Raw genomic sequence first — 23,958 nt, 5'->3', positions numbered from 1 at the left:
GTGACTGTGGTAGTTAACAATCTACATCCTAATAGAAAACTGTTAGCTTTCCTGGTATCAAATGTCAAATGGTATCAGTTAGGCCTATAACACAACATAAATTGTGCTGGCGACCCAAATAAAATCTCCTGCGACCCACCCATGGGTCGCGACCCAGACTTTGAGAAACACTGCTTTAGATGTTACTATTAGGTCAGGGAGTTAAAGGGTGTAGTATGTGTGTGTGTGTCAGCACTAGCACGAGGCAGGCAGGTGGATCACTGCTGCTACGATGGTAAGACACCCCCAACCCACACAATGGACACATGCATCATACTTCACAAATGAAGCCATAGACCAGATCATTAAGAAATATTAAAATGTCTTACCTGAGTGTCTCCAGTGCACAGTTTGGGTCACCCAGTCCACTACACAATTCTTGGACCCCAATATCTCCAATACTGTTGTAACTGAGGTCCAGATGTTTCAGCTTTGAAGATGCTTTGGTGAGGAGAGATGCCAGACCTGCACAGCTCCTCTCAGTGAGCCTACAGCTGTTGAGCCTTAAGGGGAAAACATTCCACCAGTTACTAGACTCTCTGGAAATGTGTTTGATGCCATAAGTACATTAGTGTAGTCGTGCTTCTTAATCAATGCCATTACTCTCTCATTTTCAGTCAAAACTAATTGTTATTTTACTCACAGAGCTTTTTGAGATTCCTCCACTACTGGCTGCAGCCTTAGGAGACATTCATCAGACCTGATGTACTTCTTCAAGTCAAACACATCCAGCTTTTCTTCTGATGTCACAAGCACAAACACAAGAGCTGACCACTGTGTGGAGGACAGTTTGGCTTCAGAAAGTGTCCCTGCACTCAGGAAGCTCTGGACCTCCTTTACTAAGGAGTGATCATTGATTTCATTCAGACAGTGGAAGAGGTTGATAACTCTTTCCGATGATGGAATCTCCCTGATCTTTGTCTTGATGTAACTGGCTATTTCCTCTTTGCCCTCATCTTGTACTTTCTGCAGTAGGCCACGTAGGAGTCTCTGGTTGGATTCCAGCGAGAGGCCAAGCAGGAAACGGAGGAAAAGATCAAAGCGTCCATCTTCATGTTTCAAGGCTTTGTCCACAGCACTCTTATGTAAAGTGGTCATGGATTTGTTCGCTGGTCGTTGAGTCAGAATCTGAATGACAGTTCCGGTGGCTTGCTTTGGGGTCATGAGATCCATCCTTTCAGTTATAAACATCAGCATCACATACAAAGCGGCAAGATACTCCTGGATGCTCAGATGAACAAAGCAGTACAACTTTTCCTGATGAAGGCCTGACTCTTCTCGAAAGATCTGGGTGCAAATGCCACAGTGTACTGCTGCCTCTGTGACATCAATATGACTCTCTCTCAGGTCGTCTTCATAAAAGATCAGGTTGCCCTTCACCAGCTGTTCATAGGCCAACTTTCCAAGAGCAAGGAGACTAGCCCGGTTCCACTGTGGATCTATGTCATAAACTCCTTCAAGCTTCAGACTCCTCTGCTTGGTTTGAAAAACAAGGAAATGTGTGTACATCTCTGTCAAAGTCTTTGGAACTTCTTTGCATCCTTCAGTCTTAAGAAGAAATTCAAGCACAGTAGCAGCAATCCAGCAAAACACTGGTATGTGGCACATAATGTGGAGGCTTTTTGATGATTTGATGTGAGAGAAGACTTTGTTGGCAATAGTCTGATCACAGATTCTCTTCCTGAAGTACTCCTCCTTTTGAGGGTCACTGAATCCTTGTACTTCTGTGACCCGATCAACACAGTCAGGAGGGATTTGATTGGCTGCTGCTGGTCGAGAAGTGACCCAAAGCAGAGCAGAGGGAAGCAGATTACCCTGGATGACATTTGTCAGGAGAACATCCAATGAACTCGCCTTTGTCACTTCAGTCAAGACTTCATTTTTCTGGAAGTCTAGTGGGAGTCGACACTCATCAAGTCCGTCAAAGATGAACAACACTTTGTACTTCTCCTGGCTGGGAAAAGTTAACTGCTTCATTTCAGAGAAGAAATGGTGGAGGAGTTTCATCAAAGAAAACATTTTGTCTTTCAAGGGGTTGAGCTCCCGAAAAGGCAGTGGAAATATGAAGTGGACATCCTGGTTTTCTTTTCTTTCAGCCCAGTCCAGGATGTACTTTTGAACTGACACGGTTTTGCCAATGCCAGCTACTCCCTTTGTAATCACACTTCTGATTGGCTGGTCTTGGCCAGGTAAGGGTTTAAAGATGTCTCTGCATTTGATTGATGTCTCTTGTCTAGCTGGTCTATTGGATATGGACTCAATCTGCCTGACTTCATGCTCCTCATTTACTTTTCCACTTCCTCCCTCTGTGATGTAGACCTCTGTGTAGATCTTTTCCAGCAGAGCAGAGCTCCCTTGCTTAGGTATGCCTTCAAACACACTCTGGTACTTGTTCTTGAGATTTCTCTTCAGCTTTGTTTGACAAACCACATCCCGTTCATCTAATTTAAAAACATAAGCAAAAAAGGCAATACAATATAATCATGTTTAGACACAATAAATAAAGTTTCACCAGGCACTGACTCTAGAAGCTATTTTTTTGTTTTTCTAATGTACTGTAGTTTATTGATGACAAACTTTGCAAATATAAATAAAGGAACATTTCTTACTTTCTTGCAGTTTGTCAGCAATATGTTTCTGCTTCATGTTCCTCAGGAAGTGCAGTGCTATCTTGAGAGCCCCTTCTCTGACATCACTCTCATCCTGCTCTTTACCCTCAAAGTTTTCTTGGTAATCTGGACTCAGAATCTTCTTGAATCTCCTCAGCTCATTCTTCACAAAGGTGATGATCTTCTCCTCAAGCAACTGGTAGGCAAATATTTTGTTATACTTTCTTTGCATTACAATACCCAGAATATTTACTGTCAACAATCCATCTGTGGTCATTCAGTGGTCAAATAATTAATATGTAAAGGAATGTGAATGAATAATCATATGTGTCATATTAATCACGGAAATATCATTATTATCAAATATGTGCAAACAGTGTTTATCAGTGAAGCATGACATGGCTGCATCCAAACCTCAAATATGTGCTTGAGGTCACCCTGGGTAATCTGGTCACTGACGGCTTCTGATTTGCATCCTTCCATTTGGCCTCTGAGTATTTAAAATGAAAATAGTAGTGTTTCTAAGACATCTTACATTTTGTCACATTCCATCCTCACTCTCTGCCTTATTCTGAAACATTTCTGAATTTCCCCACGCATCCCTGGCTCCATAGACAGAATCACAGAGTGTGGCCCTGCACACACACAACACTATTGCACCCAATCAGAAGACGTGCCATTAGTGTCACAACCCCATTGACCACTTAAAGGAGGTGTCCATTTATTTGCCATTGATTTGAGTTAAAATAGCAATCGTGTGTGTCTCGTGAATTGTAGCAATTTTTGAGTAATGTTTTAAGAAGGTTTGTCAGGATAACTTTTGATGTTCTGGCCTGGAAGTTTGACATAACATCTGGTAATGTATGTGGAATGTTTACAAAAATACAGATTATATTGTTTTAGACAAAGCCTCACAAACTCATCAGATTTACTGTATACATTCATCTGGTACAGCCTTTTGAGTTTGTTGGCAAAACAGTAAGTGAGCTCATTTCCCATGCTGTCAGTTAGCATAAACCTTTTTTTGAGTGTTTAAGGCTGTCTCACACACACACACACACACACACACACACACACACACACACACACACACACACACACACACAATGACATAAGTCATACTTCATTATAGGAAGTTTCACTGACTAACATTGACTAGAGTTATGTGATCATTTCAGCAGTCATGTCACAAAGTGATAATTCTGAGTCTGTTTTATAGACTTGCCTTGATCCATCAGTGACATCACCATGTTTGAAACCTATGAAGCGATCCTCTGATCGATCACTCTTTAAGGACACAGCAGTAGGCACAGGCGAAGGGGGCCTCTTATATGACCTGTGGTATAAGAAACAGAAAAAATCGGAAACAGGGCGGGAGAAAGCTCTTCAGATTACAATTACATGCTGTAAATGGATGTACACAGAGAGATAATTCTGAGTCTGTTTTATAGACTTGCCTTGATCCATCAGTGACATCACCATGTTTGAAACCTATGAAGCGATCCTCTGACCGATCACTCTTTAAGGACACAGCAGTGGGCACAGGCGATGGGGGCCTCTTATAATGGTATGACCTGTGGTATAAGAAACAGAAAAAATTGGAAACAGGGCGGGAGAAAGCTCTTCAGATTACAATTACATGCATCTAATGTAAATGGATGTACACAGAGAGATGCATCATGACAATGTAATATGGAGTGTCTGTATCTACTTCTTAGCACCTGCTTTCTTCCATTTCATTACATGAGCAATACAGCACCAGTGAGAGTGGGGTTAGTAAGGATGCTGCAAATAACCACAGCTGTGGGTATATCTTTTACTAACAAGGAGAGAGAGGGAAAAAAGTCTGCAACACCAGTATATGCTCCCAAGTTATAATTTATTTACGGTGACGTTTCGGGCCAACTCAAGCCCTTCATCAGACGTGAGTCAACAATCCAAAGACACCCATATATGTACAATTAAGTGATCACATGATCACACAGTGGTGTTAAACAGGCAAGTAATTACCCAATCACAGCAATAGCCAACACATGTTCAGTAATGCAGTGCATACATACATCCATACACCTATCTACATTTTCCAGAAACACCTACATACACTATACAAATATTACAGGAATCCAACAACTACAAAAACATGTAAACATGACCTCATTCTCTGTCCACAGGATACACAACGGTCAGATGTCAAAACAGACTGTGCAAAATTGTGCAAAATAGTGCAAAATGTGCAAAATTGGCGTCCATTGTCAAAATGTGCAAATTAGCATGTCGACATTAAACTCATGTTCACTTATAGTAACTGTCCATAGAATAAGCAAGTATACACAAACCACATATCACAACTCACCAGCTAGATGTCAAACAAACAGTCTATGCAAAAATGTGCAAATTGGCGTCTATCATCACATTGTGCAAATTACTGTAGCATCTCATCAGGACTCATCTCATGTTCACTTACAGTACATATCCATAAAAATGTGCAAAATGGCGACTCATCACATTGTGCAAGTTAGCGTCTGTTATCAGGACTCATGTCATGTTCACTGATAGTACATATCCATAGAACAAGCATGTCTCCACATCTCATATGTCAAAACAACAGTCAGCGGTAAGCATACATAAGCTAGATATCAAAAAACAGTCTGTGCAAAGTTGTGCAGCATGACATATATTATCACATTGTGCAATTTGCATCTCTTGTCAGGACTGTGCAACATGGGGCCCAGGCTACAGGAAAGGCCTAAGATCGAAGTCCTCATTGAGGCCGCGTGGTGACAGTGTGTCTAATGTATATATCCAATATGCTTCCCTCTTAAGAAGTAATGCATTAACATCCCCTCCCCGACTGGGTGGTTTGATCAATTCAATTCCTGTATATCTTAAGGACGAGACATTGTGAGAGGCCTGTGTGAAATGAAGTGCTACTGGACTTCTAATGTCATGGAGACGGATATTGGATCTATGTTCAGAAATCCTCGTTTTCAGAGGTCTAGTGGTTTTTCCTATTTCCTCATATCTTTTACTAACACCACAATCACGAGTGACATATTGCCTTTATACAATAGTTTGACTACCTAATTGATAATGAGGATGTTTAAATACATCACCCCTACCAATAATTACCTTAGCAAAAGTGACAACTGAAGAAAATAATTCTGTATTCATATTTTATGTGAATAGTTTAATGATTCAAGTCTTTATGACTTGAATACTGTGTAGTTCTTATGGTCATTTGTGATTTTGTACCCATGTGTACCCTGTGTGTGTGTCTTTGGTCTGTATGCAAGCATCCTTTGTTTATCCTTGAATTCAGTGAAAGCCTGTCTATAGCCTCTTGCCTATCACCAGGTGTGAAATGTTAATGTTTGTAGAACCGCATGTGTCCAGGCCTCTGAAGGACTTCCCAGGAAAGGGGGTAGTTTTAATTAAAAGACAATAGAATCATAGGGGGTTGATGGAATAAAGTAGGTCTTGAAATGTCAGTGCACTCAGGGAATATAGACATGCATTTGAACAGTATATACTTTGCTACTGTCTCAGCAGCACCTACAGTAACACTGTGTGTGTGTGTGTGTGTGAGTGTGAGTGTGTATGTGTGTGTGTGTGTGTGTGTGTGTTGGTACAGCTGGCGCAGATCCTTCAACCATTTGAGCATTGAAACATTTGTGCTATGTGAACTGTCATTTTGTGGTTGTGATTCAACACACAACTTCATAACTACAATGGATGAAAAGTAATGGTAAAAAAACTGTATCTGTGCATTTAAAATATCATGAAATACTTGTGTGTGGTAACAGTATTCAATTTTCAGTGTCACATAACAAGGGCAACATTGGAAAAATGCTGCATAAAGGCATGAAAAACTTCCAGTGAAATGAAGGGCAATCAAAAAGTAAAGTATTCATTTATATAGCGCTTTTAGAACAGAGTGAAACCCAAAGCACTTACATAACAACATGTTCAACATTGTTCATATTACATATCCATATTTATTCTGCTCTTACTGTAAGGTAACTGATAAGATACTGCACATATTTATATTTCATTTATATTACTCTAAACCACCTTCTGCAAACCAACTGTATTGTCTACACTGCACTATATTTATTGTCCTGTCTATGCACCACCTGTCTATACTTTATATATCACATTGCACTTTTCTGCCTTTTTGGCACTTCTGGTTAGATGCAAACTGTATTTGGTTGTATTTTGGATTGCCTCTCAGACATAGCTACATGGATGAAGGCACACCACCTCCAGCTGAACCTCTCAAAGACTGAACTGCTGGTCCTCCCAGCTAAACCTACCATACACCACGACATCAACATCAAATTTGACTCTCTGTCTGTTTCACCTACCAGGACTGCAAGAAATCTAGGAGTTGTTCTCGACAACCAACTAAACTTCTCAGATCATGTTGCCTCAGTCGCCCGGTCATGCCGTTTTGCACTCTACAATATACGGAAAATCAGGACTTACTTAAATCAAGATGCCACCCAACTTCTGGTTCAGGCAATAGTCATCTCACGACTCGACTACTGCAACGCCCTCCTGACAGGTCTCCCAGCCTGCACAGTGAAACCACTTCAGATGATCGATCCAGAACGCGGCGGCGCGCCTGGTCTACAACCAACCCAAGAGGGCGCATGTTACCCCGCTACTCATCCAGCTACATTGGCTACCTATGGCGGCCCGCATCAAATTCAAGGCTCTAACGCTTGCCTACAAAGTAGTCTCCGGTTCTGCTCCCACCTACTTGAATGCCTTCATACAGACATACGCTACCTCCAGACCGCTGCGCTCCTCAGACGAACGACGTCTAGCTCTACCTCCGGTACGCTCAGGCCAATCCAAACTTTTCTCATCTGTTGTTCCTCGCTGGTGGAACACACTGCCAGTTCCTACAAGGGCAGGGACATCCCTCTCCATTTTCAAAAAACTCCTGAAGACCCAGCTCTTTAGAGAACATCTCCTCTCATAGCAACACTTACAACAAGTCTTGCTGATCCTAGCACTCACCAGCCGTCTTAAACTGACACGTAACTGTTAAAAACAGCACTCACTGATGCACTTATTCTTACTGTACTCTAATGTTTTTTAAATTGTCCTAATATTGTTGAGAATTGCTCTAAACTTAAACTGTTTACCATGTTGTTAGTCGCTTTGGCTAAAAATGCGTCAGCCAAATGTAATGTAATGTAATGTAATGTAATTTGTATTTGTGCTCTGCACAATGACAATAAAGTTGAATCTAATCTAACCATGCCAATTTGCATATACATAATATACATTTATCCTAAGCCTAGGCTAGTAAGCATATGGTCTCCAATCAGTAGTTAAAACTAGGACTACAGGTTCTAAACGATCATAGGAATATTTAGTGACTGAGCCTATCCAAGATTCCAACATCATTATTAATTTATCATTATCTAGGCTCGAACCTACGACTACAAGATCCGAAATGCAGAGGTCTATCCTTTCACGCCACCTTGTCACGCTACAACAAATGAAAATATTGGCCAGTATTTAGCCTGGCTATTCGGTGTGTTTCATTAAATGTGTAACTTATTTGTTCACATGTGCTCAGTTGGCGATTTATGCTTCACTGATTAGGCTCATTAGTAGGCTACGTTCAATAGACTGTGACGTTATTATTAAAATTATCATTATTATGCCTATTATTTTTAATAGCCTAATATATATATATATTTTTAAAGCATACATAGCCTAGGGCCTATTGAAATTACTGCCTATTGTTGTAATAAGTATTATCATTATTATTATTATTATTATTATTATTATTATTATTATTAATGATATTATAACTGCTGGGCCCAGGAAACGTCATGCAATGTCAAATTTCATTCATTTTGCGTGACTTCATGCGTTCGGCTCTAACCGACAGAGCCCGACATTCTCCGAACACATCTGCAACCATTGTAGTCTGAACTATGTTGGTTGAAACCAACATGGTTCAAACTAACAAAGTACTATGTAAGTACGGCGGCTTTGGGGAACAGTCGTAACTTACATGTTAGTTAGTTGAACGATGCATCGTACCACGTTAGTAAAAGGCTAACCTCCGTAGTTGTACGGGAAACGCACCCCAGTGTGACAGTAGGCTATTTCTGTGAAACAAACTAATTTATTTGCGAAACTTAAGCAGTAGAGCTAGGCATGCAGGCAGCGGAACAAGTTTGAAAGTGGGGGTGCAAAAAAAAAAAAGCTGGTTTCGGGCTGGGTTCCCCGAGACAATTTTGAGGCCAAATATTCACGCACGTTTTCACGTGGGATATTACGATATAAGATAGTCTAATAATAATTTTTAAAAAAGTCTAACAAAAAAACTGTCATTATGTTAGGTGTGTGGTGCTGTGTAGTGATTTCGGGTGGTTTCATTCAAGCTGATTGGACTGCAAGTAGCGTCTTTTTACGCACAGAGTGATTTAGTCTAGGCTACAAGTTCTAAATGAATAATCTGTTAAAATAAACTGCGCCTGACATTGACACACAGACACACCAGCATAACCTGAATGTCCATTCAAGGAATAAAGGAGGTAGTCTATAGCCAATAATAATGATCACAATCTCCATTTTCTGTCCTGTGCACGCAGCCAAGGTCATTCCCATTCTCCGCGCAGTGCCAAGATGCACCCGCATAATTTGGCCTGTGAATCACTGACATATTTTACAAGAGCCCTATAACATCGAAACGATCAAAAACATTGAAACAATCTCTGTAGTCCTCCACACACAAGTTCCAAGAACAAATACAACTGAAGGTAGCGTAGAGCAGTAATGCACAGCGATTTGTAAGTGTGCTGGTGACGATAACTGAACTGAGCTTCAGTATCATCGTAGCCTCGTTGGTCACATTGATACGGTTGGTGCATAGTAGTGTTGCGTGGGTCAACCAGTTACCGTGGGTGCGGGTAAGCTTGATCGGAATTTTCGGAAAATATCGCGGGTGCGTCGAAATAGGTTAAATCCTGGAACGGTGGATTCCATTCTTTTTTTACACAGTGCAGCCAAACAGCTAACCTAAATCAAACAGGATCGTACAAATGCATTTTTGTTAAGTTCGTGGATGCATGTTATAGGCCTAATGATAATTTAAACTTTCTTTCATTAGACAGATGCAGTTTTGTTAAGTTCGTGGATGCATAGGCCTACTATAATGATAATTTTTAACTTTCTTTCATTAGACAGATTTCTGCTTCAGTTCATAAAAATGTAAAGTTTAGGCAACAGACAGATATCAAGGGTTTAAACCGATTGAACACGTCTGTGTCAATGTGTGTGTGTTTGTGCTCGCGCGCCCGCCCGCAGAGAGAGAGAGAGAGAGAGAGAGAGTTCATGTTAGGCTACATGATGTAGCCTATTACTTGTGTTTTACCTTTAAATGCATCAATAAAGAATTAAGGATCTTTCAGTTTGTTTATTTATTTAGTAGGCCTAGCCTATGTCCATGAAGCTAGATTCAGATTCAATTAATCCAACATGATAGCGAGCCAAGCCTAGAGCAACAACTCTTTGTTGAAGCATATAGCCTACAGTGCAAATTCTTCTTGTTTCAGTGTTTAGTTAATAAGAAAGCATTGTCTCTAACTCAATATGAACTACGAAGGATATAGCCTAGGCTATAGGCACATTGTTTTTTTTTTTGTCAGGTCGGGTCGGGTCGGGTTCGGGTCGTTAATCAGCGCATATTTTTGAGGGTCGGGTGGGTGCGGATGTTAAAAAACCTTAACCCCCGCAACACTAGTGCATAGACATAGGGTTGCTCGTAGGATAACTCTTTTCCTGGACCAGTCACTAGAGCAGAAGTAATTAAAGCTACAGCGCTGTAAATAGATCTACAGTGTAGATCTACCTGTAGTTCATGCTCTAATCAATGCGATGTCGTGTCAGTGTTGTGGTCAACAACTGCGCTTTTTTACCCCCGAAAAAGTGGGGGTGCGTTCGCACCCCCTGCACCGGTGCTTCCGGCGCGCTTGCATGCAGGACATAATGGGGAAGCCTTAGCCTACTGGTTAGGACTTCGGGCTTGTAACCGAAGGGTTGCTGGTTCGATCACCGACCAGTAGGAAAAATGTGGGCGGGGGAAGTGGTTGAGCACTGTACTCCCATGCCCACATCCACGGCTGAAGTGCCCTTGAGCAAGGCACCTAACCCCCTCACTGCTCCCTGAGCGCTGCTGTAGCAGGCTGCTCACTGCGTCGGGATTGGTGTGTGCTTCACCTTACTGTGTGCTGAGTGTGTTTCACTAATTCACGGATTGGGATAGATGCAGAGACCAAATTTCCCTCACGGGCTCAAAAGAGTATATAGCTTACTTATAAGAGTGTGAGTACGCACGCAACCAGCTAAGGATTAGCTAAACACTAAGACAAGATTTCAAGGCCATGGACATACTGTACATTTTTCTTTCAAAAACAGAAATGATGGAGGCAGCAAGGTAGGCAAGAGAGATACAGTACATTGCTGGTCAAAAACGTTAGTATAAGAACTGGTTTATATGCTGAATGAAGCACAAAGCTTTACTGAAGTTAAAGCACATACTGTACACTGTTTAAAGTCACAGACAAAACAAACTAAGATAACTTTTATGCGCATAGGCTACCAAGGCGCGAACCTACCATGGCATGACCTTTACATAGAAATGGCTGTGTGTAGTCTGTGTAACATTACATCTATTCCTGCAGGCACCCTTTAACCATGACATCCCTCATCAAATGCTCACGGCTGTAGGCTAAAAGTTTAACGTGGGCAGGTGGTAAAGTATCTGCATTATTGTAACGTCGGCGCAAAAGACAGTGTTCGCGTTCTCCCGCGCAGGGGATCCTGGGATACGAGAGCGAACATTTGGGGGGTTTATGTCGTTATTCTCCTTAGTTTTAAGTGTAAAGTTAGCGTCTTTAGTGTGACATGTTTCCCTTTTAGTTCTCCCTCGTGTGTGATCCCTTTTGTGTGGGGGGCTGCGACCTCCCCTGTATGTGTGTAGTGTGTGTCTGCTTGACCTGCCCCGTGTGTATTGTGTTCTGTGTCTAAGTCTGTCTGTGTCACTGCTCTCGTTCCCAGTGAATAAACCTTTTGATTGCACAACTGTGTGGTTCGCTATCAAATCGTTACATTGGTGTCAGAAGCGACTTTCGAACATGGCCTCCACTCAGCGGGAGAAGCTGGGAGCGGGAGACTTCATCACTGGGTGGAGGCCCACGCAAGAGGATCCAGAGAGAGCCCTTGTCAGGGCTACTAAAAAGCTCGAGGCCTTCTATCGTGACTGCCGCCGGAGGAGACGAGCTGTTACCGGGACCTGCCTGCTGCCATGGGAGGAGATCTGGCCGGAAGAAGCGGTCGCGGAGAAGACGATGCTGGCCTGGGCGCTGACTCCACGTCGAGCCGCGACGCGTGAGCAGAGCCGAGGGAGTGCGGCGAGGAAGAGGTTCTTAGACGATGGACGGTTGGCGGAGCCGCTGAGGGCAGCGAACTCACGACGGTGGGGCAGCTTCGACGGAAAGGCTCTCTAGAGTGTGACTGTTTCGTGTGTGCTTTAACTTTTGGGTGCGTGTGAGGGGCACCGTGCAGTGCTAGGCGCTAGTTCTAGTTGGCCTGTTGGCCGGCGCCTTAAAAAAAAAAAAAAAAAAAAAAAAGTTTGTTGTGTGGAGTTCGATAGCACGACCATCTCGGGGGTCGTGCCTTCGCCGAGGCCGCGAAGGAGTGGAACGGGCCGGGAACAGAGCAGTACGGCTCTGGGAGATGGCAACACGAGGAGGGACGCCGAAGACGGTAGCTGCAGCGGGAGAGCTCAGCGCGGTCCGGTTGCTGCGGAGTCGGTGCCTGTCTGTCCTGGTCGACGACTCGACGGAGCGGAGTGGCGTTGGCGCAGCTTCATCTGGCCCCCCCGAACCCCGGTGCTTGGGACAGTGTCGACGGTTGTAAGGCCACCTAGGGCCCCGTCTGGAAAGGAGGAGTGCCGTGGTGACACGCCGCGGAAAGTGCAGCCTGAGGGCGGCCCCTGAGAGGGAGCTGGTGACGAGCGGGTCGGCCACGTGGCTGCTAGCACGCCCGAACTGGATTGCTAGCAGCGTGGCGCCCCGTTGAGTGAGCTCCTGCGGCGCGTGCACCCCACGTGAGTTGGCGGAACTTTCGCACTGAACTGAGTGGCGGGCGACGCGCGCCGACGTTAGCATGTGGCTACCTCGTGGGCATTGCCGAGGACGGCAATGGCTTGTTGGGGGAGCTGTGTAACGTCGGCGCAAAAGACAGTGTTCGCGTTCTCCCGCGCAGGGGATCCTGGGATACGAGAGCGAACATTTGGGGGGTTTATGTCGTTATTCTCCTTAGTTTTAAGTGTAAAGTTAGCGTCTTTAGTGTGACATGTTTCCCTTTTAGTTCTCCCTCGTGTGTGATCCCTTTTGTGTGGGGGGCTGCGACCTCCCCTGTATGTGTGTAGTGTGTGTCTGCTTGACCTGCCCCGTGTGTATTGTGTTCTGTGTCTAAGTCTGTCTGTGTCACTGCTCTCGTTCCCAGTGAATAAACCTTTTGATTGCACAACTGTGTGGTTCGCTATCAAATCGTTACATTATTTTACTGAGCGACTTGTCATTAAGTCTTGAACCTTGAGCTGTTCCAGTTCAGTGTATAATATAAAGCAATCTATTGCTTGCTTAAGGTCTGGGAATTGGACTTACTCGGATTGGCTAGGAGGGCTTGCCACGTTTGTGACGAGTCATGTTCGTCATGCCTATTTTGTGTCTGTCATACTTTTAGCTTCGCAAGAAGTGCATAGAACATAACTTGCACTACTCATCTTCTTTAAGAACCTTTCCAAATATTTTCCATATATCACTTTTCCTGGAGGGGTGTGTCTTTATTATTTCAACACTTTGCCTCTCCAGCTTCTCTACAGTTTCCATCTTCATTCTTCTATCACACATGTGGCAAGCATCGCTCTGTGCATGTGAAATGAGCTATACAAATAAAACTGGCTTGACTTGACTACAATATCTAGTAAAGACTTGACTACAATATCTAGTAAAGTTTTAAAGTTCTGCTGCTCGCTGTTTGCTCCTGCATTGGTTTAAATGATGTTACGCCCAAAACACACCCATAACTGATTAAGAAACATAAGGCCCACTTTCTTATGCCAAGCGCCGGACATTTGATAGCGTTTCATAACTACACCACACCCAATGTGGACTGGACAACCCACAAAATTTGTTTAAACTTTTCCCAGAGGAAATGCAGAGTAATGTTTCTGATTCCATATCATATAGTATTGGTCTGTCCACCAATCACTAACCAATTAATCATCAATTTTTAATCTGTCAGTTAGTTTTGGCGAGTAAACTATTTCTTTTTTGGGTGTGGAGTCATTGAAGGCTTTTCACTCATTAAGCCACCTGGGTCATTCCGTGTCAAATCAGACAAAATGCAGGAAAATGGATGCGGCACCGAAGTTTGTCTACACAATGTTTAGGTTTCATAACCAAAACCTGTAAAATATTTTTTTTCAATTCTATTGTTTTCATAGTCTTTTTGCCCTTGATTGTGTACACTCTCTAAAAGGCCTTATCTTGGAGGCCATGTTTGGACATTCATATATTACAAAGTATTATTCCTAGCCTGACCAAACTTTGTAGAATGGAAGACAAACATGTTCTCAGTACCATTCAATCATTAGAAGTTTGTACCACAGTCTCACTGGTTTTATTGAAGTCCCTAATTTCAGAAGAAATCATGCAAAAAAAGTGATATTGAGGGCCTCAAAACTATAACCTGACCCTCGCCAGATGAATTTCGTTCCGCTTAGCTCCGCCTAGCTTCACTCACATCCATCTGGGACCTCTTCCATTGAGAGTGATTTCTGCAACCGACTTTATGGTTCAGCCAATCAGGACGCAGGGCGGGAGTTTCATAGATGTGACGTAGTGAAGAAGCGACCGTGAGACTGTTATCAGCGTCACGGGTTGGCTTCGATGTGAGTGGTTAAAGTAGTACGTCAATAGATGACGGACAAGTGGCTTATTCAATCATATGCAAGCATTTTTTGATTAGGCCCAGCCTTCTGAAACGCCATTCCAATGGATCGGTTCCAGATGGATGAGTGGAGCTAGGCGGAGCGAAATTCATCTGGTGAGGGTCAGGTTATCAAAACTACACACACCATCAGAATTGTCTCTAGAAATATAATCCTTTGTTAATGTTGTCCCAAAATATGAAGTCTCCAAAACAAAAGGCCATGACAATAATCAGGATAAAACAAGGCATGTTTGTATTTTTGTGTAATTTTCATGCAACTGAAATGGTATGCGGGGTAGCTAGTACGACCATAAAAAAACTGTGGAAATGTGCAAATAGCTAAGTATATGGACATTTAGTGTGTAAAGTACCAATATTGTACCAAGTCCAATTCACAGAATAAATGCATGTACAGTAGTTGCAGGTGTTTTGGGAACACCAAAGTAAACATTTACAATAAAAAATGTATTTTAGTGCCCCCTCAGGTGAAACACAACATTGCATTTTGCTCCTTTCAACTCTGATACTTGAATGGAACGGAATGGCTATATTTTACTTCCCATATTTTAAAAAGAACACAGACAAAGACACTCCTAATATTTTGAAAATGAAAAGGATGCCTAATATATCAAATGATGTACTAATAATTATGTGGTAACTTGTATAATAACCAGGACCACAAAGGATGTTGTACCGAGTGGTAGCTTTTATATGAAATGTAATCAAATGAATGCTGTAGTATTAGAGAGCTCAGGAACAGCACGCTCTTCTTACAGGAGACGTCACTAGAACACATTTACAAGGAGGCAGTGCAAGACTAACTATCTAAATGCATAGACTCCACCTAGTGGTATGAAATGTAATTACTATGCGTAAGTATACAACACTCCTCCCCTACTAAATTCCAAAATTCTTTCAACGCAAATAAACTGGACAATTTAAACTAATGTGGTGTCATTTCTTTCTTACACATTAACTCATTATACTTCTTCAAAACACAAATCATATTATTTGGCATACACTCTTACAATCTAGCATATGCACATTCCACTGAACACATTCAGATTAATTAAACATTCAGTCTATCTGGAGGCTTCCGATCACGCTGTGACCTGCGCACTATCTCCGGTGCTGTTGCTGGCACAGCTGGTGTAGGTGTTTTGGGTGGATCTGGTACAAGAGTCACAAGAGGGGTCTGTGTGTCTGTGGTCAATTGTCGCTCCAGGGAGCACAGACATTTCTTCAAGTGACTTTTTTTCTGGTGAAGCTTCCCCAGTAGTCTGACTCACCAAGGGGAACTCTGAGGTGCTAATGATCTCTGGGCCTGTATCATGACGCAGGTGTACGTGGTCCTGATGTCTGCGGAACACTCGTCCATCAGTCAGTTCTACGACGTAGGATAGAGGACCTCTTTGTGTCAAGATAACCCCCGGCAGCCATTGCTGATTAGAGTTATTATGACCGCCGCGCAGCGAAACGGGTACACAAAACTTGGTGGGCATGTAACCCCACATGGATAGCATGGAACCGTCGTTTTTCGTTTTGATCTGTAGCCCCCCCGCTGGACTGGACCCCCGAAAGGAGGGTAGGGCAGACACAGTTCTCTGTGAATATCTTGAGAACTGTAGGGACTAGGATGACCATTTTTTTCCGTATGTTTGCCTCCAGGGGTCATGTTAACCCATTTCATGTACACACATGTGCACAAACAGATACACACACACACACACATACATTCACAGTAATCATACGTATGACACATACTCACACAGTAGACATATGTACGCTTGCACAGGCACATATGCAGGCACACACACAAGCACGCACGCACACGCACACACACACACACACACACACATAACATAAACATGTACATGCACACATGCACACAATTCAAGAATTTCTCAGAATTATGAACAGGCAAGATGGAGGTGGGGTTGTATAAAATGAATTTTACATGTGAAATCTATGAACTAATCATGTTTTGGTACTTGTTGTCTAGCAGATATCAGTGAAAATTGAGTGTGGATAATGCAATTTAGTGAGACAGTTAGAATCATATAGGCCTTTCAGCGTGATTTATTTTTGTGGAAAAAATGTGCTGGACTGGGCGGCGGTCATATTTTGTACCGCTCTGCGGTACATCTAGTTGCTGAAATTCTTAACGTAGACATTGTCACCTGGTTTCAGCTGTCTCTGTCGTGCATGTTGATCGTGACCTGTCTTCTGTTTTTCCTGCTTTCTCAGCACAGTAGCCTTAGTGTCTGGACGCAGCAGGTCCAATTTTGACTTAGGCCTACGTCCCATCAACATCTCTGCTGGAGTACGTGCAGTAGTGGTTTGCGGTGTAAGGCGATATTTAAACAGGAAACGTGAAAGTCTGGTGCTGAGAGAGTCACCTTTCATCCTTTTTAGACCCTCCTTCACCGTCTGGACAGCTTTCTCTGCCAATCCATTCGAGGCTGGGTGGAAAGGAGCTGTATTCTGTTCCATAAACTCACCAAACAGCTCACTGAACGTCGGACCATTATCTGTAACTACTGCATCTGGCAACCCGTGGATTGCGAACACTTGTCTGAGCTTGTCTATGGTTAAGGGGGCTGTTATGTTGCTCATGATGAGAGCGTCTATCCACTTGGAGTGCGCATCCACTATTATGAGGAACATCTGCCCCATGAACGGACCAGCAAAGTCCAGATGTAGCCTTGACCAGGGGTGGTCTGGCCACTCCCATGGCTGCAAAGGGGCTGGTGGTGACATGTGTTGATTTGACTAATATTGTGTACATGCCTTTACCTTGTTCTCCAGGTCTAAATCCATTCTTGGCCACCAGACGTAGGATCTCGCCAGGCTCTTCATTCGTGACACTCCTGGATGAGTCTCATGTAGTTCTTCCACGATGTGTGAGCGTCCTGGGGGAGGTACAAAAAACCCTTGAACCCCAGAATATGCAGCCATCCTGCAGGCTGAGTTCTGTCTTGCGTTTGGCATATGGTTTCAGTTCCTCACTGACAACCACACTGGGCCAGCCCTGCAACAGGTAAGTCTTTACTTTGGACAGCACTGGGTCTCTCTCTGTCCACTGCTTGACCTGGGCTGCCTTAACAGGTGTCTCTGACAATTTCTCTAATGAAAAGACAGTCTCTGGAGGTACGTATGTTGAGACAGGCGTCTCCGGCAATGGCAGGCGACTCAACGCATCAGCGTTTGTGTTGTCTTTTCCAGCTCTGTATACTATTGTGTACTGGTAGGCTGACAAGATTAGTGCCCACCGTTGGATTCTGGCTGACGCTAGCGGCGGAATGCAGCGTGTTTCACTGAACAGACTCATCAGTGGTTTATGGTCAGTGTGGATTTTGAAGACACGTCCATATAAATACTGATGAAAACGCTTTTCTGCAAAAACAATAGCAAGACCTTCTTTGTCCAACTGTGAATAACCTTTCTCTGCAGCCGTCAGCGTCCGTGAGGCGAGTCCAACAGGTTTCTCTGAGCCGTCTTCCATAACATGCGAGAGGACCGCCCCCACCCCATAGGGCGACGCGTCACATGAGAGAACAATGTCTTTATCTGGATCATAGTGAACTAGCAGTTTTGCTGAATGAAGGAGCTCTTTCACCTCCTTAAAAGCTTTCTCCTGCTCCGCACCCCACTGCCACTTTGTGTCGTTGTGCAGCAGCTTGTACAGAGGTGCTAACACTTTTGATAGATCCTGCAGGAACTTCCCATAGTAATTCACCATGCCCAGAAACGAGCGGAATTCTGTGACGTTCTTTGGGCTTGGGGCGTCCTTGATAGCCCTCACTTTGTCCTCCACTGGGCGAAGACCCTCTGCTGTGATTGTATGTCCCAGATACGTCACACTTGGTGCCATAAACACACACTTTCCACGTTTCTGATGCAGCTCTGCATCTGAGAGTCTCTTTAGTACCTGCTCTAGGTTTTCAATGTGCCTAGCCTCAGTAGCCCCCGTTATTAAAATGTCGTCTAAATATGCGGCTACATGAGGAATCCCTTGCAATAGAGTGTCCATTGTCCTTTGAAAAATAGCGGGACTGGACGCTACTCCAAACACTAGGCGATTGTACTTGAATAATCCTTTGTGTGTATTTATTGTGACAAATTCTTTTGATTTCTAATCAAGAAGTAGCTTCTGGTAAGCGTGGCTCATATCAAGCTTTGAGAACAGCTTACCTCCAGCCAGTGTTGCGGACAGGTCATCCACCCGTGGCAACGGGTACTCCTCCAGCTTTGAGACTTGATTCACAGTAACTTTATAGTCACCACAGATCCTTGCGGTTCCATCAGGCTTCAACACGGGAACGATAGGTGCTGCCCACCTTGAAAACTGGACAGGCTCAATGATGCCCAGCGCCTGTAAGCGTTCCAGCTCCTCCTCCACTTTGCTTTTCATTGCATAGGGCACCACTCTGGGCTTGAAGAAATGTGGCGCTGCATCAGGATCTACATGGAGCTTTACAGTGACTCCCTTTAGTGTGCCCAGTTCGTCTCTGAACACATCACTGTATCGGTGCAGAATGTCCTCTGTTGTGTGTGCATACTTGATCTCATGCCAATTTAGCTTAATTTTGCGTAGCCAGTCACGGCCCAAAAGACTAGGCCCACTACCTTTAGCTATGACTAGTCTGCCTTCAGCCCTCTGACTTCCTACTGAAATGTTCACATGTAACACCCCCAAATGAGGTATGGCCTGACCTGTGTACGTCCTTAGTTTGAGATTCGAAGGCTTAATAGGAGGCCGCTTATGTCCCCATGTCCTCCTGTAGGTCTCCTCACTGATGACCGATGCTGTAGCCCCAGAATCAACCTCAAACTTAATGTCCTGTCCTTCAACAGTCACTGTTGCATAGTAGGGCATAGGTGGTCACTGTTGCATAGTAGGGCATAGGTGGTCACTGTTGCATAGTAGGGCATAGGTGGTCACTGTTGCATAGTAGGGCATAGGTGGTCACTGTTGCATAGTAGGGCATAGGTGGTCACTGTTGCATAGTAGGGCATAGGTGGTCACTGTTGCATAGTAGGGCATAGGTGGTCACTGTTGCATAGTAGGGCATAGGTGGTCCCTGTTGCATAGTAGGGCATAGGTGGTCACTGTTGCATAGTAGGGCATAGGTGTCCACTGTTGCATAGTAGGGCATAGGTGGTCCCTCATCTGTATCCACTGTAAACATGTTGAATGCACACGCTGCCTCTCCGTCATCTTCCTTGACGTGATGTGTGTGTGCTTGAGCCTGCCGGGCTTTGACGTGATGTGTGTGTGCTTGAGCCTGCCGGGCTTTCCATGTTTCATTCTTAGCCTTATTTTTAGCACTCCTGCACTTTTTGGCTAAGTGTTTTTTACTGCAGGTATGACAAACCGTTTCTTTAAATATACAGTCATTAGCATAGTGTGGCCCTCCACACCTAAAACATTCCACTTTCCAATTCCACTGACTGCGATCCAGCCTGACCCTTTTGAATGTCTTTGCCATTATTTGCCACCATTTCCATTCCGAACGATATTTCTAGCGCTTTCTTGAAAGTCAGTGGTGGAGTTTCCCCCAGCAAACGGTGCTGTATGGCGTCATTATTAATGCTGCATACTAATCTGTCACGGAGCATGTCATCTAAGACGTCCTTAAAATCCCAATGTTCTGACAGTTGCCGCAATTCTGCAACAAAATTCGCTACAGACTGACCTGACTTCCGAAAATGGCTGTGAAATTTGAAACGTTGGACTATTACTGACAGTTTTGGATTGTGGTGATTCCCGACGAGCTTGACCAGTTCAGTATATTCAATTTCCCCCGTTTTTTTCGGTGTAGCTAAGTTCCTTATCAGCTTATAAGTCTTAGCTCCACACACACTCAGGAGAATGGAACGCTTTCTAGCCTCCTCTGCAATTCCATTTGCAGCGAAAAAGTGTCCCAACCTTTCCTCATACTCTGTCCAGTCCTCGTCTCCTTCCACAAATTCACCGATAGTCCCAAACGTAGCCATTTGAATGTTGTGCTCTTCTCATTGTCCTCGTAGCCATTTGAATGTTGTGCTCTTCTCCTTGTCGCTCCTCTACAGCCACTGGCGCTCTGATTCTCTCTTCACCGTGCTCCTCTGCACTGCTCGAGCTTCCACTCATGAAGATAGTCGCCTAAAGTTCGCTAGCTAGCACACTGTGTTTAGCTATGGAAAAACAATTCCAGTTCACCTCGTCGCCAAAAATATGTGGTAACTTGTATAATAACCAGGACCACAAAGGATGTTGTACCAAGTGGTAGCTTTTATATGAAATGTAATCAAATGAATGCTGTAGTATTAGAGAGCTCAGGAACAGCACGCTCTTCTTACAGGAGACGTCACTAGAACACATTTACAAGGAGGCAGTGCAAGACTAACTATCTAAATGCATAGACTCCACCTAGTGGTATGAAATGTAATTACTATTCGTAAGTATACAACAAATTATATTTTAACCATTGACCTAGAATAGGCCTTAAAGAAGCACTATGCAGGTCTGGTTATTCCTTCGCTATTTCTGGTAGGCTACTTACAATTTCAACAGCAACAAAATCAATTCGGTGTCCATTTTGCAGTCTTCTTCGAAACTACAATCGACTACATTTTCGAGGCGCGATTGGATACTTGCGATTGGATACCGCTGAGTCACATCCGGATTTACCCAGACAGTTGCATAACAGAAAGTTGCATATTAGTTTTTCCGCGGAGAAGCGATAAGGGGAGACGAAGCACCCACCAAACGACCCAGAAAGTGTTGTAGAACCATCAGAATGACTGTCAACCTGCATAATTATGGTCATTTTTGCTAAAATTGTTGCATAGGGCTTTTTTAACTGGGGATACCCTTTCATGTCCCATTATTCATTCATTGGTGGCTATGAAGTTCTCAAAGTTTGCCTATAGGCCAAACAGGTACACAGACGATGCGATAGCATTTGCTTTGAACACTGCTCTTTCTCACCTGGATAAGAAAAACACCTATGTACGGATGCTCTTCATTGACTACAGCTCCGCTTTTAACACCATAGTTCCATCCAAGCTGATCATGAAATTGAGAGACCTGAACATCAGTCCCTCTCTGTGCAGTTGGATCCTTGACTTCCTGACTGACAGGACACAGGCGGTACGGCTGGGTAACATCATCTCATCCACTCTAACACTCAGAACTGGTGCACCGCAGGGATGTGTGTTAAGCCCCCTGCTGTACTCGTTGTATACTCATGGCTGTATGGCAACTCACACCTCAAACACCATCATTAAGTTTGCTGATGACACCACCATAATCGGCTGTATCACAAGTGATGATGAGGTGCCAAGACAACAACCTGCTGCTCAATGTCAGCAAAACCAAGGAGTTGATTGAGGACTACAGGAGACAGCAGGAAGAGCACACACCCATCTATATTGGAGGCACAGCAGTAGAGAGAGTCAGCTGCTTCAGATTCCTTGGAATTAACTTTAGTGAGGATCTGAGCTGGTCACACCATATAGGTATGGTCACAAAGTCAGCAAGACAGCGACTCTTCTTTCTTCGGTGGCTGAGGAAGTTTGGTATGGACGGTGAAATACTGACCAACTTCTACCGCTGCACCATTGAGAGCATCCTGACCGGCAACATTACAGTATGGTATGGTAACAGCACCGCTCATGATCGCAAAGCTCTGCAAAGGGTGGTCAGGTCAGCGCAACGCATCACAAGGACTGAGTTACCAACTATCCAGGACCTTTACAGCCAGCGCTGCAGGAGGAAGACCAAGCGAATCCTTGCTGACCCCAGTCATCCCAGCCACAGTGTCTTCACCCTCCTACCATCTGGTAGAAGGTACAAGAGTATGCAGACTTCTACGAGCAGATACAGAGATAGCTTCTTTCCACAAGCTACCAGAACTGTAATTCTCTTCCACATAGCTAATCAACCTCAAACCTCAGAACCCCCACCCAGACACACAACATACCCCCTCCCCACACACATACACACCTTTTCATCACCCCCCCCCACACACACACACACACACACACAAAATACACCTTAATTACTGCTTTTCAATTTTACTCTTTTAAGTTGAGCTGGCTCTTGAGCTTAAGAATTTCATTACTTATAATTCATTTTATAAGTATATGACAATAAAACTACTTGAACTTGAACTTGAAAGGCCATTTGAATATCTTCATACGTCTTCTTATACAGGGAATATTGATGTCCTGTCATGGTAGGGGCTGGGACTGGCACCCTTTTCCTTCATACAATAACAGACTCCGACTCAGAACAATATTTAGGTATACAGGCTGACTGCACCACTTACCAGTGTTCTTATCAACCACACCTGTGCTGCATCATGTATTTCTGTTTGCGACACGTTAAATCCGTTTGAAAAGATGGGTCTATTTTTTTCGAACGTACACGCCACTATCACGTCTGGTGTAGCTACTTCCATTAATGGGGTAGCTAATTGTTGCAGCAGACGCTACGCGAACAGAATGCTTCAGTTACGCGCCTGGTGTAGCTCATACGAAAGTGAGGCGGAGGAAAGTTCCCAAATCACGGAAGTAACGTCAATGCAGCGGTATAGTAGCATCCGTCAGGCAAGTGTTATTTAAATAAACTCCTGGTGTATTTACAAACTTTTCAATGCCTCGTTTTATGAGAAAAGAACATAGTTGTACTACTGTAGAAGTTTCGTACCATTCAGGGCATTATTAGTGGGGTAATTTAAGAGATAAAAGTTGGTACCATTACGACCGCAGAAACTCATTAGTTTCTGACAGCGCTACTCGACCAGGGTTCGACCAAGGGAAAACAGGTTCTGGGAGGGTGTTCGGCTCGGGGTCATGGTGCAAAGGACCCTAGGGTGAAATTACTCCGAACCATCGCTTTAAGCTGGCCCTGATTGGCATTGGTAGCACTGTTAAGCGTCTAGCTGCCAGGGCTAGCCTCCAGAGTCCAGAGGATGGCCAGATCCTCTTAGATATTCATCTCTTCAACTGGTGTGCTCATAGTGTAAAGAATATGTGAAGTTATTTTTCATCCCAAAGGAGTTAATGCCTTATAAAAGGAGCAAACGGCTATGCTGTGTTTCACCTGAGGGGGCGCTAAAATCTATTGTTTAATGTAAATGTTTATTTTGGTGTTCCCAAAACACCTGTAACTGCATGCATTTATTCTGTGAATGGGATTGGTACAATATTGGTATTTTACCTTTTATTTCCTTATTATTGTCATGGTCATTTGATGTGGAGACTTCATATTGTGGAAAACATTAATAAA

General features: G+C 43.8%; 1 protein-coding gene across 8 annotated transcripts in view; it reads right to left on the bottom strand.

Annotated features, from left to right (window-relative positions):
- The window catches only part of LOC143127181 (NLR family CARD domain-containing protein 3-like), a 237,603-nt gene that overhangs the window by 115,024 nt on the left and 98,621 nt on the right, over positions 1-23,958 (bottom strand). Inside the window, exons 5-10 of one of the 8 annotated variants that reach the window (XM_076288514.1) lie at positions 4,106-4,222; positions 3,874-3,984; positions 3,063-3,138; positions 2,649-2,844; positions 683-2,480; positions 369-542 (exon numbers count right to left, since the gene is read on the bottom strand). The exons of the other annotated variants lie outside the window; for them this stretch is intronic. Coding sequence (XP_076144629.1) covers positions 369-542; positions 683-2,480; positions 2,649-2,844; positions 3,063-3,138; positions 3,874-3,984; positions 4,106-4,222 — 2,472 coding nt within the window. The remainder of the gene's footprint in view (positions 1-368; positions 543-682; positions 2,481-2,648; positions 2,845-3,062; positions 3,139-3,873; positions 3,985-4,105; positions 4,223-23,958) is intronic. 8 annotated transcript variants of the gene reach the window in all.

This window comes from Alosa pseudoharengus, unplaced genomic scaffold, assembly GCF_046254945.1.
Source record: "Alosa pseudoharengus isolate Yale_2024_CS ecotype anadromous, Long Island Sound unplaced genomic scaffold, YU_APseudo_1.1 YU_APseudo_1.1_scf_17, whole genome shotgun sequence".
Taxonomy (NCBI): domain Eukaryota; kingdom Metazoa; phylum Chordata; class Actinopteri; order Clupeiformes; family Clupeidae; genus Alosa; species Alosa pseudoharengus.
The sequence above is the reverse complement of the archived record's forward strand: the minus strand, read 5'-3'. Positions and strand labels throughout refer to the sequence as shown.